Source organism: Penicillium odoratum, assembly GCF_028828045.1.
Source record: "Penicillium odoratum strain IBT 22623 chromosome Unknown utg000008l_segment0_segment0, whole genome shotgun sequence".
Taxonomy (NCBI): domain Eukaryota; kingdom Fungi; phylum Ascomycota; class Eurotiomycetes; order Eurotiales; family Aspergillaceae; genus Penicillium; species Penicillium odoratum.
Genome location: NW_026643150.1, coordinates 3,478,414 through 3,490,745, shown reverse-complemented (window position 1 = coordinate 3,490,745; position 12,332 = coordinate 3,478,414). Strand labels below are relative to the sequence as shown.

Here is a 12,332-nt window from a genome sequence, read left to right as displayed (position 1 = left end):
AAGCCAACTATTCCGACTGCAATGAAACAAAGAGCGATTTAGTGATGACGTTTGCGTGGCAGGCTTGGTTTCCCTCCTTATCGCTCTGAGGTGCATGTGTCAGGAGCGTGAAACATCTGTTCTATCAGGCCCAGTCCCTACATCCGAGGTGGAGAGAAAGCCATTCTCTTACCTGTATGGACAATTTCATAGATGCAACATATTATGGGTAACCGCCTCGGACCGGCCAATGGTGAATTCACCGGCCCTATTCCATGGGGGGCCTTTAAGGTTGAAACCCTGTGTCTCGGCAATCGGGACTCCTGGTACAACCAGAACAAACACTTTGGCTGGAACCGGAGGATTTAGGATTGCCAGGGGGCGTTGGATCAAAACTCGTTGAGCGGGTTTCTGCAGCACTGATCACATTCCAGTCAAATGACTTAAGGAGAACTGGTGATCAATCTATCCTATTTCACATTGAGATTGGATTCGTATAGACTAACCAATCCAGCTGATTTTATGGGTGGGAATCGACCGGGTCCGATGACACCGGTGTACTCCAGGGCTGTATGGTGGACCCAGATGATCGTTTAGAAGATCGGAGTTACGAAGGCTGAAGCGGGAGTTCAGCGAGAACTAGGCATACCCATTTATCCAGACTGGGTATGTATCTCGTCAGCTAACATAGAGCTGTACAGTCAGATGTGTGTAGAGGTTTCTATATATAGGACCTTCTTCAACGTGGTCCAGAATAGCGGGCTACCTGCCCACGCGGAAAAACCAGGCACGCAAGGCGTCAGGGCTATGGCCTGCCACCTGGTGAGATCTGTGGGGTCATCCTGGTTCGGTTCAATTACGAAATACTGTACTGGATTACGAACGGTCCGCACGAGGCGCTATCTGGACACCGAATTCGGGTTTGAGAGCAGAAAGTAAAAGAATTTAAATAATAAAGCGCAGTGATTGACTGATAGCGAATCATTGACCACCAAACGAAGAGGGGCGAAACTAGACGACTTTGTATGGTATGCGGGGTTTTTCTATTGATCGCCCCACTGATGCGTAACTCACCATATTCCGTCTAGCGTAAAAATTACTAGATTTGTTTCGAGAAAGAAGTGAGGCTGTTGTCTGATTGGTGGATATGGGAAAATTCAGAGAAAGGGCGCACAAGCCAAAGAAAAGGGACCGTCATCTTTACTGAATCTACTAGGTAGGTGTTTGATTTGTTTAGGAAGATAAAAACTGATATAAAAAGTGATCAACCCACGTTGGGCATCGGGACATCAGAGTGAGGCGGTTTTAAGGGGAAAGAGAAAAGAGAAAGTCTCCACGCCACCCTGAACAAGTGGCGGAGAAAGCGGGAATGTTTCCCTAACAAAAACTTGAACTTGAATTTTCGCCCCTGAAGTACCTGGTACTTAAGTTTTTCTGCCCTTGACGACATTACTATATGCTGATTTAAGCACAGGCTTCTGGAATATTGAAGAACCTGGCTTTTAACTGGTTCTAATACTCATTTAAATCATTTGAAATCCAAACAATTTTCCACCCTGGAACCATCTTGATCGTCCCACTCCATTCTGGATGAGTGGATTCTTGCCCGATCAACGTCAACGTTAAGTTGGCTGCATTCCTCCACCGCCTCTTTCCCCCCCTCTTTCGATTCACCTACATCTACTCTATCCACCCCCCTCTTTCAATTCCCTCGGGTCATTGCCGATGATCACCTACTTGATACCATCAACATGTCACAACTTGAACCAGATCCATATAAGGTGTTGGGCTTGCCCAAGGAAGCCACTCTTTCCGAAATTCGGGCCGCCCATCGCAAACGAGTATTGAAGTGTCACCCCGATAAGATCCTAGATCAGGCTCTACGAGATGTCGCCCAGCAGGAATTCCAAGAGGTACAGGCTGCCTACGAACTCCTCTCCGATCCAACCCGCCGACTTCGCTACGATCAGAAGATAAGACTGGCCGATCTGAGACGTGAGAAACGACGGACTGAGGAGGAGGATATAGCGGCACGTGGCATGGCTGCCGCGCGAGAGATGCGCGAGGGTCACATTGTGGAGGAGCGCGTGCCGTTTGACACTTTCTTTGAAGAACCACGATTCAGCGAGGAGCCCCGATCATACTCTCGGAAGACCGATGAGTTTGGGAAACGACCCAAAGCAAAGGAAGAGAAGAAGAAGACTAAAGTGCCAATGAGCAGCGAACGTGCTGCCAAGGAATCTCGCGATACTACTAAGGCCTCTCATTCCGAGCGACAACGACGCCGGGACAAAGAACGCCGGGGTCAACAATCAGACAAGTACGAATCATTCGGTCCGTTTGTAGTGTCCGACGCTTCCTCCTCCAGTGAATCTGAGGCATACGATCCAAAACCATCTCGTCGGTCTCGAGAGTCTCGCTCTCGGCCTACAGAGGCGTCTTCACGACGTCGCGATCAGGATGACTATGACGAGCACCCATACTACACGGGCAAGCTTAGCCAGGCCGAGGAACACATTGAACGTGCCAAATATGATGCTTCTCGACGCCGGATGTCTCCACAGCGATCCCGTGGTTACGAGTCCGCTGAACCAGAGTCCGCCCCCCGCCGCTCGGGACGGTCCTCCCGGCCAAACCCAATTCGCTCATCCTCGCGCCACAACTCTTCCTATGAGGACCTAGAGCCCCGCTACGATTCTGGCAAGCCGCCCAAGATACCGACTGCGACAACAGTTCCGGGCCCCAAAACATCTCTTCGTCCAACATTCTTCGGTGGAGTCCGCTCCGCCACCGCCTCGGCATACACTCGACCTAAGCGGGATTCCTCCCGAAGTCGAACTGACGATGTTCTCAACAAGATGGTCAACGAGCCTATCCCGCAAAGATCGTCCAAGCTACGTGATAAATACGATTCGGGCTACTCAAGTCCCAACACCCCCGAACTCGCACCCAAAGGTTCCCCGAAGGTTACTGCTCGATACAAGATCGAGGAACCTATCATCGTTGAACCCTCGAAGTCCTCCAGGTATCGCACTCTTTCGCCCGAAAGGGAAAGAGAGCGTACACCTCGTGTTGCTCCTCCCAGGCGGGCACAGACCTTCCAGTCTTACTCTACCGACTCAAGTCCTCGCATCGAGATCCGCTCCGTGCGACCCTCCCGAACCCACACAGTTGAATACGCCCCACACATCCGAAGTGAAGACGTAAAATACACCCGGGAGATCCGACCGAGCGAGGTCAACATGTCTCCTGGCCATGGCTATTATTACACCGAGCATGTCCGCTCACGCCGACCCTCAGCAGCTGTGTAAATGCATCCCGCCATTCACGCCCTTGACGACCGCGTGCTATTTGCCATTTTCATTTTATACATTGTTTTCTACGCATTTATGACCCACGATTCATATGACTCCTCTCTCTCCCCTTCTTGTTTATACTTGAGCTGTCTTTGGCAGTTCCTTACTACGGAAACTTCTGGCTTGCAGCCATCGCGCCAGCCGCGAACATGGATGTTTCCAATTTCAATGGACCTCAGGGCCCATGCATGAGCATTGGGATGGCTTCAGTTTCGGTTTCGGTTTCGGGTTCGAGATCTGCGTGATCTGCCCCGATGGGGCTCGGTTTCTTTTGGCGCAATGGGGAGGGGATTATTCGGTGTTATAATCTCATCTATATCAACATAACATACTCATCTAAGTGGCGCTTTATCTGTTCACATGTCTTTTCTTTGTTGCTTTACTGTCACTGTTTATTTGGGGATCTTTCTCTCTCCCGGGCTCCGATGTCTAGATACCCGTGGATACTCATTGGGAAATCCTTATGAAATTATGTGATATGTAATATGAATCGCATATTTGGTTCTCTGGATATATGTTTGGCTTTTTTATACTCTTCACAAATGTAGAGCAAAATGTCTTGCTATTCTTCAAGTCTGTTAGTTCAGTGTTTAGCAGTCTGCTTTCTCTGTCAAATATCTTTGCTTTACAATATACCATTAGATTGATAGTCTTAAATTGATAGATAGACTACAATTGACATAGGAACAATGCCTCCGAACCTTGAAAGTTCCTATATATTCAAAGTCTCAACGTTACATGTAGAGGTAGAAAATTCAAAAACAGGTGTTATCACACTATTGCAGCTACAGTATATACAATTCAAATAACCAGGTACCCTGGTGACTTAATAAGCCAGTTCAGATCTGAAGGGCATCCACGCTGGACAGCACAGTCAATGTCCAATCGATAAATACTTCAACCTGTCGTTCCCACCATACTATGTGCAAACAAGATTATCGCGCCGCGTCCGAGGTATTGATCTCAGCAGCAGGAAGGAAACAAAAATCTTAAACCAAGACATAGAATACACACATCTGTAAATAGAATATTAGAAACGGTATCCAAATGAAATTACACGATTCAAGCAAAACTTACCATGGAAAGACCCAGAATCATTGAGAACCAGAAGAAGACGTTCTGAGGGAAATCAGTATAGTGAACCAATGAGAGCCACGAGGCAATTACTTACGTTAAGAACAGTCCGGCCTCTGAAAAAGCGAGACTTCTGGATAGCAACGATGGGCAACTGCAGCATCATGGCCATAAAACCATATCCACGAAGCTTCTTGGTGATGCAACTCATGACCAATTCGTGGAAAACAGCGCTCACCAAGAAGGTGATGAGCATGGCGATGGGCTGGGAGAAGTTGGATCGAGCGGGGAAGTAGACGTGACGGAAGAGGAAGTGGTGGACAGGGACGTTCCATTCTCGGGAAAATTCGAGCCTGTAAAATTCCAGATGTTCGTTAGATATCAATATAATGAGAAGTCGGGAGGTAGAATTCACCAGTCACAGGAGTTCCACCAGTCTGAGTAGAAGTGTCGGTCCGCGAACTGAGTAAGTTCTGCGAATGCACCTAGAACGTATTCGAAGATGACAAGGAACACCAAAAGGAAGGTGATCATAAAGGGGAATAGGAGCATACTGATTGTCTCAGCTAATACAAGAGCCTTATCCGCAAGATTCGGGTATGATTGAAGCTGGGTACTGGCTTCACTCAAGACTGGCACAATGAACTCTTCACTAGTAAGAGTAAGGAGGAAGATACAGCCAAACACAGCAGCTGTCTTGTATGCGATCTCTGACCAGCGGCGCTCTTTGCGGCGTGGGTACTCGAGCTCATAGCAGAGGGTTGGGCAGAAGAGGAAGTCTACATAGTTCCCAATATGAAGGTTCTGGGGATAGGAGATATTGCCCAGTGGGGAGGTCAATTCCGTAGCTAGGTCTTCACGCAGACGGTCCACGGGCTCCTCGGTACCCGGGTCCTCGTCGAGAAATTGCTTCACAGACGGGCGACGGCGTTGGGGTTCCGGGTAGTGAACTGCCTTAGGCAAGCTAGGGGCGACATCGCCTGCCTTGTCTAGGTCTGCAAGACGACGCTCGGTGGTACTGAGATGACCATTGTAGAAGGCGTATGAGTGCAGCTTCATGAGAATGGTCAAGACATGAAGGGTGAAGAAGACCTGGGCGGTCCAAGTCCAAATGCGCATAAACGGCCAGCTATTAATGATATGTTAGCTGCCAGCCAAGTAGATTATCAGCCATAATTCAGGACTCCAACCCACTTTATCCAAACAGCTAGCCACACTGCCTCGGCGATGCTCTGCACAATCATGCCTCCACGAGCCCACTGCATCCAACGCGGGCCACGACGGTACAGCCGGTGCAACGGCAGGACCAGACTCGAGCTCATAACCATGGCGAGATCGCTCAAGCCCAGCTCCCATACATTGGCACTCAGCAAGCTCCACACCCGCACTCGCAACGGGTACCCGGTATCCTTAATATTGCGCAGTACGGTAGTGACGACCATGATGACGAGCGAGATCCAGAAGAGGACAAAGAACCCGCGAAAGTTATGGTAGTCGCTGTCCGGATCAAAGTGAGACACGCGCGGTACGTAGTCAATGGTATAAAAGAGGCGGTTCCGAGCGCGCACCTGCTTGCGGGCCGTTGAGATTGAATGCACCGAGGGAGGAGCATCGTCAGGGATGGGGGTGGAGCGACCACTGTGAATCAGAACCAATTGTTAGCCATTGTACCCAACCGTCGAAGGCAAAGGAAATCATCAAGCGTGTATACCTTGCATCTAGGCCTAGCTGAGAAGCTGGTGGGGTGAGGCTCACGTCCGACTTCTCGGACTGGAGGGGAACGGCGCGCGGCCGCAGCAGCGAAGAGGAAGCATGGGAGACGGCGCTGGACATCCTGGGAGGAGGGCGCAATTGCGGAAGTATATAGGGGATTTCACATTGACCACATCCAGCATAGGAGGTGGAAATCTGTTTGTTTTGTTTGGTGGAGAATTATGTCGAACCGGAGAGTCGGAGAAAGGGACCAAGCCACTACGTCAACGGTCAGCCTTAAATATTTTAAGAACAAATGCCCCCTTATGTGGGGGTTGGGGTTTTAACAGGAGTTAGGGGCATTGATACTGTAGAGAGTAAGAGTATCTTATATGCAGGAAATCAAATTAAATTCTCAAAAATAGAATAGAACGTTTGTGTAGATTTTGATCCGGCCCCATTGCTTCCAAATGTTATCAATCTACGTAATAGGCTCCCTTATTTTCTTCCAAGTTCAGATGACATACACTTCTTTGCCCCAACAGAAACAGGTTAACTGACCGTTCTTGAGAATGTAATTCTACACCTGTATCAGGCAGAAGAATTATAAAAGGATTATTATGGAGTATTTACTATGTACTAACTTCAACCTATCATCAACAGTTGAACATCCCTAGATAATGACACCTGATGAATCAGGTTTTATGCAAGGAACCAATGTCTTATGTAATAATCCAGGCTTTAACTACTATGCCTCAGGCCACAAGATGAGATAATCTTCCACTAAGCCATATTAAGCCTAGTGCAGCTTGTGGATGCCAAGAAGCCAGGTCAACCCAAGACGACCCCAACACGCATAATAAAGTCCAGACCCTGACCCCCTCAGAGTATTGCAAACCAAATAAGCTGCATTTTGCCCTGACACCCTATCTTGCTGGGACTTTTCTGATTCCCTGCCTTGCTTCCATTGCTCTACTTACATCCCCTGGAACCCCGTCCGGGGGTTGAACTCGCATCATGGCTTCTCGTGAGTGGCCCGCCGCCCCTCCTCCCCTGAAGATGCGACTAACCCACCACTCCAAACAGTCAAGCAATTTATTCGCAATGTCCGATCTGCCAAGACCATTGCAGATGAGCGAGCCGTGATTCAGAAAGAGAGTGCGGCCATTCGTGCTTCATTTCGAGAGGAGAGTCATGACTCGAACGTCCGGTTAGCTACACCGCACCCCCATTTGCCGCATATCGAAGTCTAATATCTAACAGGAGGAACAATGTGGCCAAATTGCTCTATCTTTTCACATTGGGAGAGCGCACTCACTTCGGTCAGATCGAATGTCTGAAATTACTCGCGTCACACCGGTTCGCCGACAAGCGTCTGGGCTACCTGGGGACCATGTTGTTGTTGGACGAGAACCAGGAGGTCCTGACTCTGGTCACCAACTCATTGAAGAAGTATGTGTGAGATGCGGTTTCTGTAGCTTCATTGCTGACTCTGCGCAGTGATCTCAATCACTCGAACCAGTATATCGTTGGCCTCGCCCTCTGCGCCCTCGGAAACATTGCCTCTGTCGAGATGTCTCGTGACCTCTTTCCCGAAGTCGAATCCCTGATGTCGACCGCCAACCCATATATTCGTCGGAAAGCCGCCATTTGCGCTATGCGGATATGTCGCAAGGTTCCTGATTTATACGAACATTTCTTAGAGAAGGCCAAGACGCTGCTAGGAGACCGTAACCACGGCGTCCTGCTTTGCGGGTTGACTTTTGCAACCGATTTGTGCGAAGCGGAAGAGGAAGAAGAGGGCCCGGAGGGCGTGATTGAGACGTTCCGACCTCTCGCCGGGGGGCTGGTGCGCGCTCTAAAGGGACTGACTACATCGGGATACGCTCCGGAGCACGACGTATCTGGAATCACAGATCCGTTCCTGCAGGTTAAGATCCTTCGATTCCTCCGAGTCTTGGCTCGTGGCGATGCGGCTACCAGTGAACTGATCAACGATATCTTGGCACAAGTGGCAACCAACACCGACTCCTCGAAGAACGTGGGCAATGCCATCTTATATGAAGCGGTGCTCACCATCTTGGATATTGAAGCTGACTCCGGATTGAGGGTGTTGGGTGTCAACATCCTTGGTAAATTCTTGTCAAACAAGGACAACAACATCCGTTATGTTGCATTGAACACTCTGAACAAGGTCGTAGCGATTGAACCGAATGCGGTACAAAGACATCGCAACACCATCTTGGAGTGTCTGCGGGATCCTGATATCAGCATTCGCCGGCGAGCGCTCGATCTCAGCTTTATGTTGATCAACGAGGACAATGTGCGGGTGCTCGTTCGGGAGCTGCTAGCTTTCCTGGAGGTGGCTGACAACGAATTCAAGCCGGTGATGACATCGCAGATTGGTATCGCTGCGGATCGATTTGCTCCAAACAAGCGCTGGCACATGGATACCATTCTCCGGGTTCTCAAGCTGGCTGGGAACTACGTCAAGGAGCAAATCCTGTCGTCATTCCTCCGTCTCATCGCGACCACACCAGAGCTGCAGACTTATGCCGTGCAAAAATTGTATTCCTCCTTGAAGGAAGATATCTCACAAGAAGGATTGACTCTGGCGGCAACATGGACGATTGGTGAATACGCTGATAGTCTGCTGCAGGGTGGTCAGTATGAGGAAGAAGAACTGGTCAAGGAAGTGCGCGAGAGTGATATCGTGGACTTGTTCACCAACATTCTTAACAGCACATACGCCAACCAAATTGTCGTCGAGTACATCACTACTGCATGCATGAAATTGACAGTGCGCATGTCTGATCCGTCCCAGATCGAGCGTCTGCGCCGCTTCCTCACTAGCCGCACAGCTGACTTGAGTGTCGAAATCCAACAACGTGCGGTTGAATACACCAACTTGTTTGGTTATGACCAGATCCGTCGCGGTGTATTAGAGCGGATGCCCGCACCTGAGATCCGTGAGGAGCAGCGCGTTCTCGGTGCTCCCACCAAGAAACGTCAGAGCAAGGTTCTTCGTAGCAAGCCCACCAAGGTGTCTAAGCCCGCTGATCACGACCTGCTTCTTGATCTGGTGGGTGGCTCCGACGCACCTGTGACCAGCCCATCATCGAATGGAGGCAACACCGCCGATCTGCTGGCAGATATCCTTGGCGGCGACTCGGGCTTGTCATCGCCTGCTCCTGCCCCTGTCCAAAACACAAGTAGCCACAGCTCTATTATGGACATGTTCGGCTCAACCGGCGCCTCCCCATCCCCTCAGCCAGCACAGCAACAGTCGGCTTCATTGGACCTTCTGGGTGGTGGCATGGGAGCGTCCGCCCCCTCGCCATCTGTCTCACCGGCACCCGTTACCGCCTCAACCCCTGCCCACACCGCGCTTAACAAGAATGGCCTGGTACTCACCCTGCAAGTTCAACGGAGCGGCCCCAACGCCCAGATTCTTGCTCGATTCCGCAACGAGTCTAACTTCGAGCGTTTCACGAATGTCGGCCTGCAAGCTGCCGTGCCAAAGAGCCAGCGTCTGCAACTAAGTGCTATCAGTAAAGCTGATCTTGAAGCCGGCGAAGATGCTACCCAGACAATGCGTGTCACGGCACTGAATGGGGTATGTTTAGATCAATACTCCTTCGCTTTCTACATACTAATACCTTTTTCATCTAGGCCTTGCCACCTAAGCTCCGCCTCCGTCTCCGTGTCACATCTGCTCAGGACACAGCCGCTCCAGTTACTGATCAAGTAGACTGGTCCGAACCGTGATCGACACATAAAATCGACCTTTCTTTTCTTTCCCGCTCTTGATCGGAGAATGGGGAATTTATTTCAATTTCGAAAAGTCTTCTGGCGGATGAAATATTTAATTTTCCATGAGCAGCCCCAATCCCAGTTCCATACACATCGTCCCATGCCCCCTATTTAGACATCCTATTCCTCGTCTGCTCTGCTTCCTCTTTCTCAAAGCACCTGGGGCATATTCTTGTACATAGATGATAGCAATGCAAGGCTAGGAGTGAGGATATCCTCCAGGATTCACCACATCCATCACTAATGGTCATTGTTCTATAGTTGCATAATCCAGGGAATTGACCATCGAATGATAAGTAACTCGTATTCCGGATAGGAATTTCCTACGCGGTTAAGGGATATCTACGACCTGTACCTCTATTCTGTTCAAAATGTTACCAACATAGTATACACGAAAGAGGGCGAACCGTCTACGAACCAAGTGATCCAAATTTGTAACATTGTGTCATTGCTATACTAGTGTCTAGGTATAGTATAACTTGATAAGCTTCGACCAATAAAAGGCCCCGAGAAAGAAGGTCCACACCAAAAGATTATATCAATGGAGAAGAGTATTCGATGCAAAACAATCGGGGAAAAAAAATCAAAAAGGACAGCTATATATTGCCCTGGACGGAGTAACAAGAAGTAAGCACGAGTCCAGTACTAGTTAAACGCCAACACAGCAGCTTGCGTAAATGATCGTATCGAGATAATCAAAAATATCTCAGTCTCCAACTATAACTGCACACTGACCTGCAATGCAGCAGCAATTGCCAAGATGAAGGTATAGTCGTGAGGAAGTAGAACCCGAGGCTTGAGTCCGGCACTATAAAGAGATATGTAATGGACTCTACATATGCTCAATTGGGTCCTCCGGGAGCAAGTCCTCGTGTTCTCTCGGCCCACGGGGAAGGCAGGCCTTGAGCGGGGGACGGATGATGTCGTTGAAGAGGAAAGTGCCGTAAACAAGGAACCCAAAGCCGACGACCTGGAGCCATTTGAAGGTCTCCCAGCCAAGTCCCAAAGAGACAATCCAGATGAACAGAGTCCGGCAAGTGTCAATGGTGCTGCGGGATGTGGCCGAGACGGTACGGGTCACAGAGAGACCGAAAAAGTTGAATCCACTGAAGAATGTGTTAGTCACCCGGAAGTTGAGTTATGAAAATGGGAGTAGTTGCATACCCAATGCTGACCATAATCATCATACTGGACACGGCCACAGCACGGTTGTTCATGATCTGGTGCCAACCTTCTTTCATGTCGAAATAGCCGTACTGTCCTGCCGCAGTGCGTCCAACCAACAGGTACATAATACACATGCCGATAAATGTCACGGAGAAGCCAAAAATACCCTCCCATCCAACAACCTCGATAGGATCCATGGCGTAGTTTTCCAGAATCCATTCCTCTAGCACGAATTGCGAGGCCGTAAAGATTTGTCCTCCGGCAATCAGCAGCACTCCGATGATAGCTTTCACCGCCTCTGGGGCTCCTGCGACCGCTGATGAAGAGCTACCGTCATCCTGCGCGAGATCATGGCCCGGGTCACCGCTGAAGAGGGCACCGGAAAGGCCGACGAGCGCAACACCAAGAACGACAATGAACAGTGCACTCCACTGGTACAAGTACAGCTTCCGCCGAAGGAAAATAACACTGAAAAGTCCGACGAAAAGTACGAGAGTGCCTCGAGTCATCTGGTAAATACTCGCGGCAACGAAGAGCAAGCCCACGTTCATAAGAGTAGTTCCTGCAATATCACAGCAGGACGGGGCTGCCAGAAGAGATATCTTCCATCCACGCAGCGGAATACGGTCGTCATCCCCCGTAATAGATTTGTGCGAGTTTCTGCGCTCCATGCCACCCTCGTCGATGGTGTGCTCATCGTCATCCAGACCACCGTCCTCACCACGGATGGGACGATAGCCGCCAGCCAAGAGAGGAGACTGGTCGCGGGACAAGCGGGGGCCAATGAATCGCCGATAGAGAATTGATAATCCGAGAACAAACCAGCAGCCCATCTCACCGACAAACATCTGCGCTCTATTCGAAAACAGTCATGAGCAATCAGGTCTGGGTCGTTGATGCAAGGAACAAGATACACTTACGTCTGGATTACTGGCTGCTCAAACATCTTCCGATCATTCGGATTGGGGGAGTCGCAGTTTCGAACACATTGCATGTCCTAAGAATCATGCTGTTAGCTGCGCTCAACCTTCTGCGGAGCTTGATTACGAAAAGCACACCTGGTATTTATTGAGAATTGTGTTGCAAACCCCGGTCACGAGCATCATCGTGACCAGGAATGGGATTAAAGTGCGACTCGTCATGTTGCCACCAAGATATTGTGGAATGGGGGCGATGAGAAGAGTTGGAGTTAGGAGGTTTGAACAAAGCGGAGTTGGTGATCGGGGCCGATAAGGATCAGCTGATAAGCTG

General features: G+C 49.7%; 4 protein-coding genes across 4 annotated transcripts; 2 read left to right on the top strand and 2 right to left on the bottom strand.

Moving 5' to 3' along the window:
• Positions 1–1,730: 1,730 nt before the first annotated feature.
• Positions 1,731–3,290, top strand: N7520_011535 (J domain-containing protein; the record flags this gene model as incomplete). The annotated part of the gene is made up of 1 exon (XM_057145468.1): positions 1,731–3,290. The coding sequence occupies one exon, from the start codon at positions 1,731–1,733 to the stop codon at positions 3,288–3,290; it is 1,560 nt and encodes a 519-aa protein (XP_056991222.1).
• A 1,034-nt stretch (positions 3,291–4,324) lies between these two features.
• N7520_011534 (putative sterol o-acyltransferase (APE2)) lies at positions 4,325–6,242 on the bottom strand (the record flags this gene model as incomplete). Its single annotated transcript, XM_057145467.1, has 6 exons — positions 4,325–4,351; positions 4,413–4,454; positions 4,507–4,762; positions 4,825–5,538; positions 5,604–6,047; positions 6,121–6,242. The coding sequence occupies 6 exons, from the start codon at positions 6,240–6,242 to the stop codon at positions 4,325–4,327; spliced, it is 1,605 nt and encodes a 534-aa protein (XP_056991221.1).
• Positions 6,243–7,118: 876 nt separating this feature from the next.
• Positions 7,119–9,869, top strand: N7520_011533 (AP-1 complex subunit gamma; the record flags this gene model as incomplete). The annotated part of the gene is made up of 5 exons (XM_057145466.1): positions 7,119–7,128; positions 7,188–7,311; positions 7,365–7,553; positions 7,602–9,717; positions 9,774–9,869. 5 exons carry the CDS (start codon positions 7,119–7,121, stop codon positions 9,867–9,869), a joined length of 2,535 nt encoding a protein of 844 aa, XP_056991220.1.
• An 877-nt stretch (positions 9,870–10,746) lies between these two features.
• Positions 10,747–12,223, bottom strand: N7520_011532 (putative nucleotide-sugar transporter; the record flags this gene model as incomplete). The annotated part of the gene is made up of 4 exons (XM_057145465.1): positions 10,747–11,020; positions 11,079–11,936; positions 12,002–12,078; positions 12,140–12,223. The coding sequence occupies 4 exons, from the start codon at positions 12,221–12,223 to the stop codon at positions 10,747–10,749; spliced, it is 1,293 nt and encodes a 430-aa protein (XP_056991219.1).
• Between the last annotated feature and the right edge of the window lie 109 nt (positions 12,224–12,332).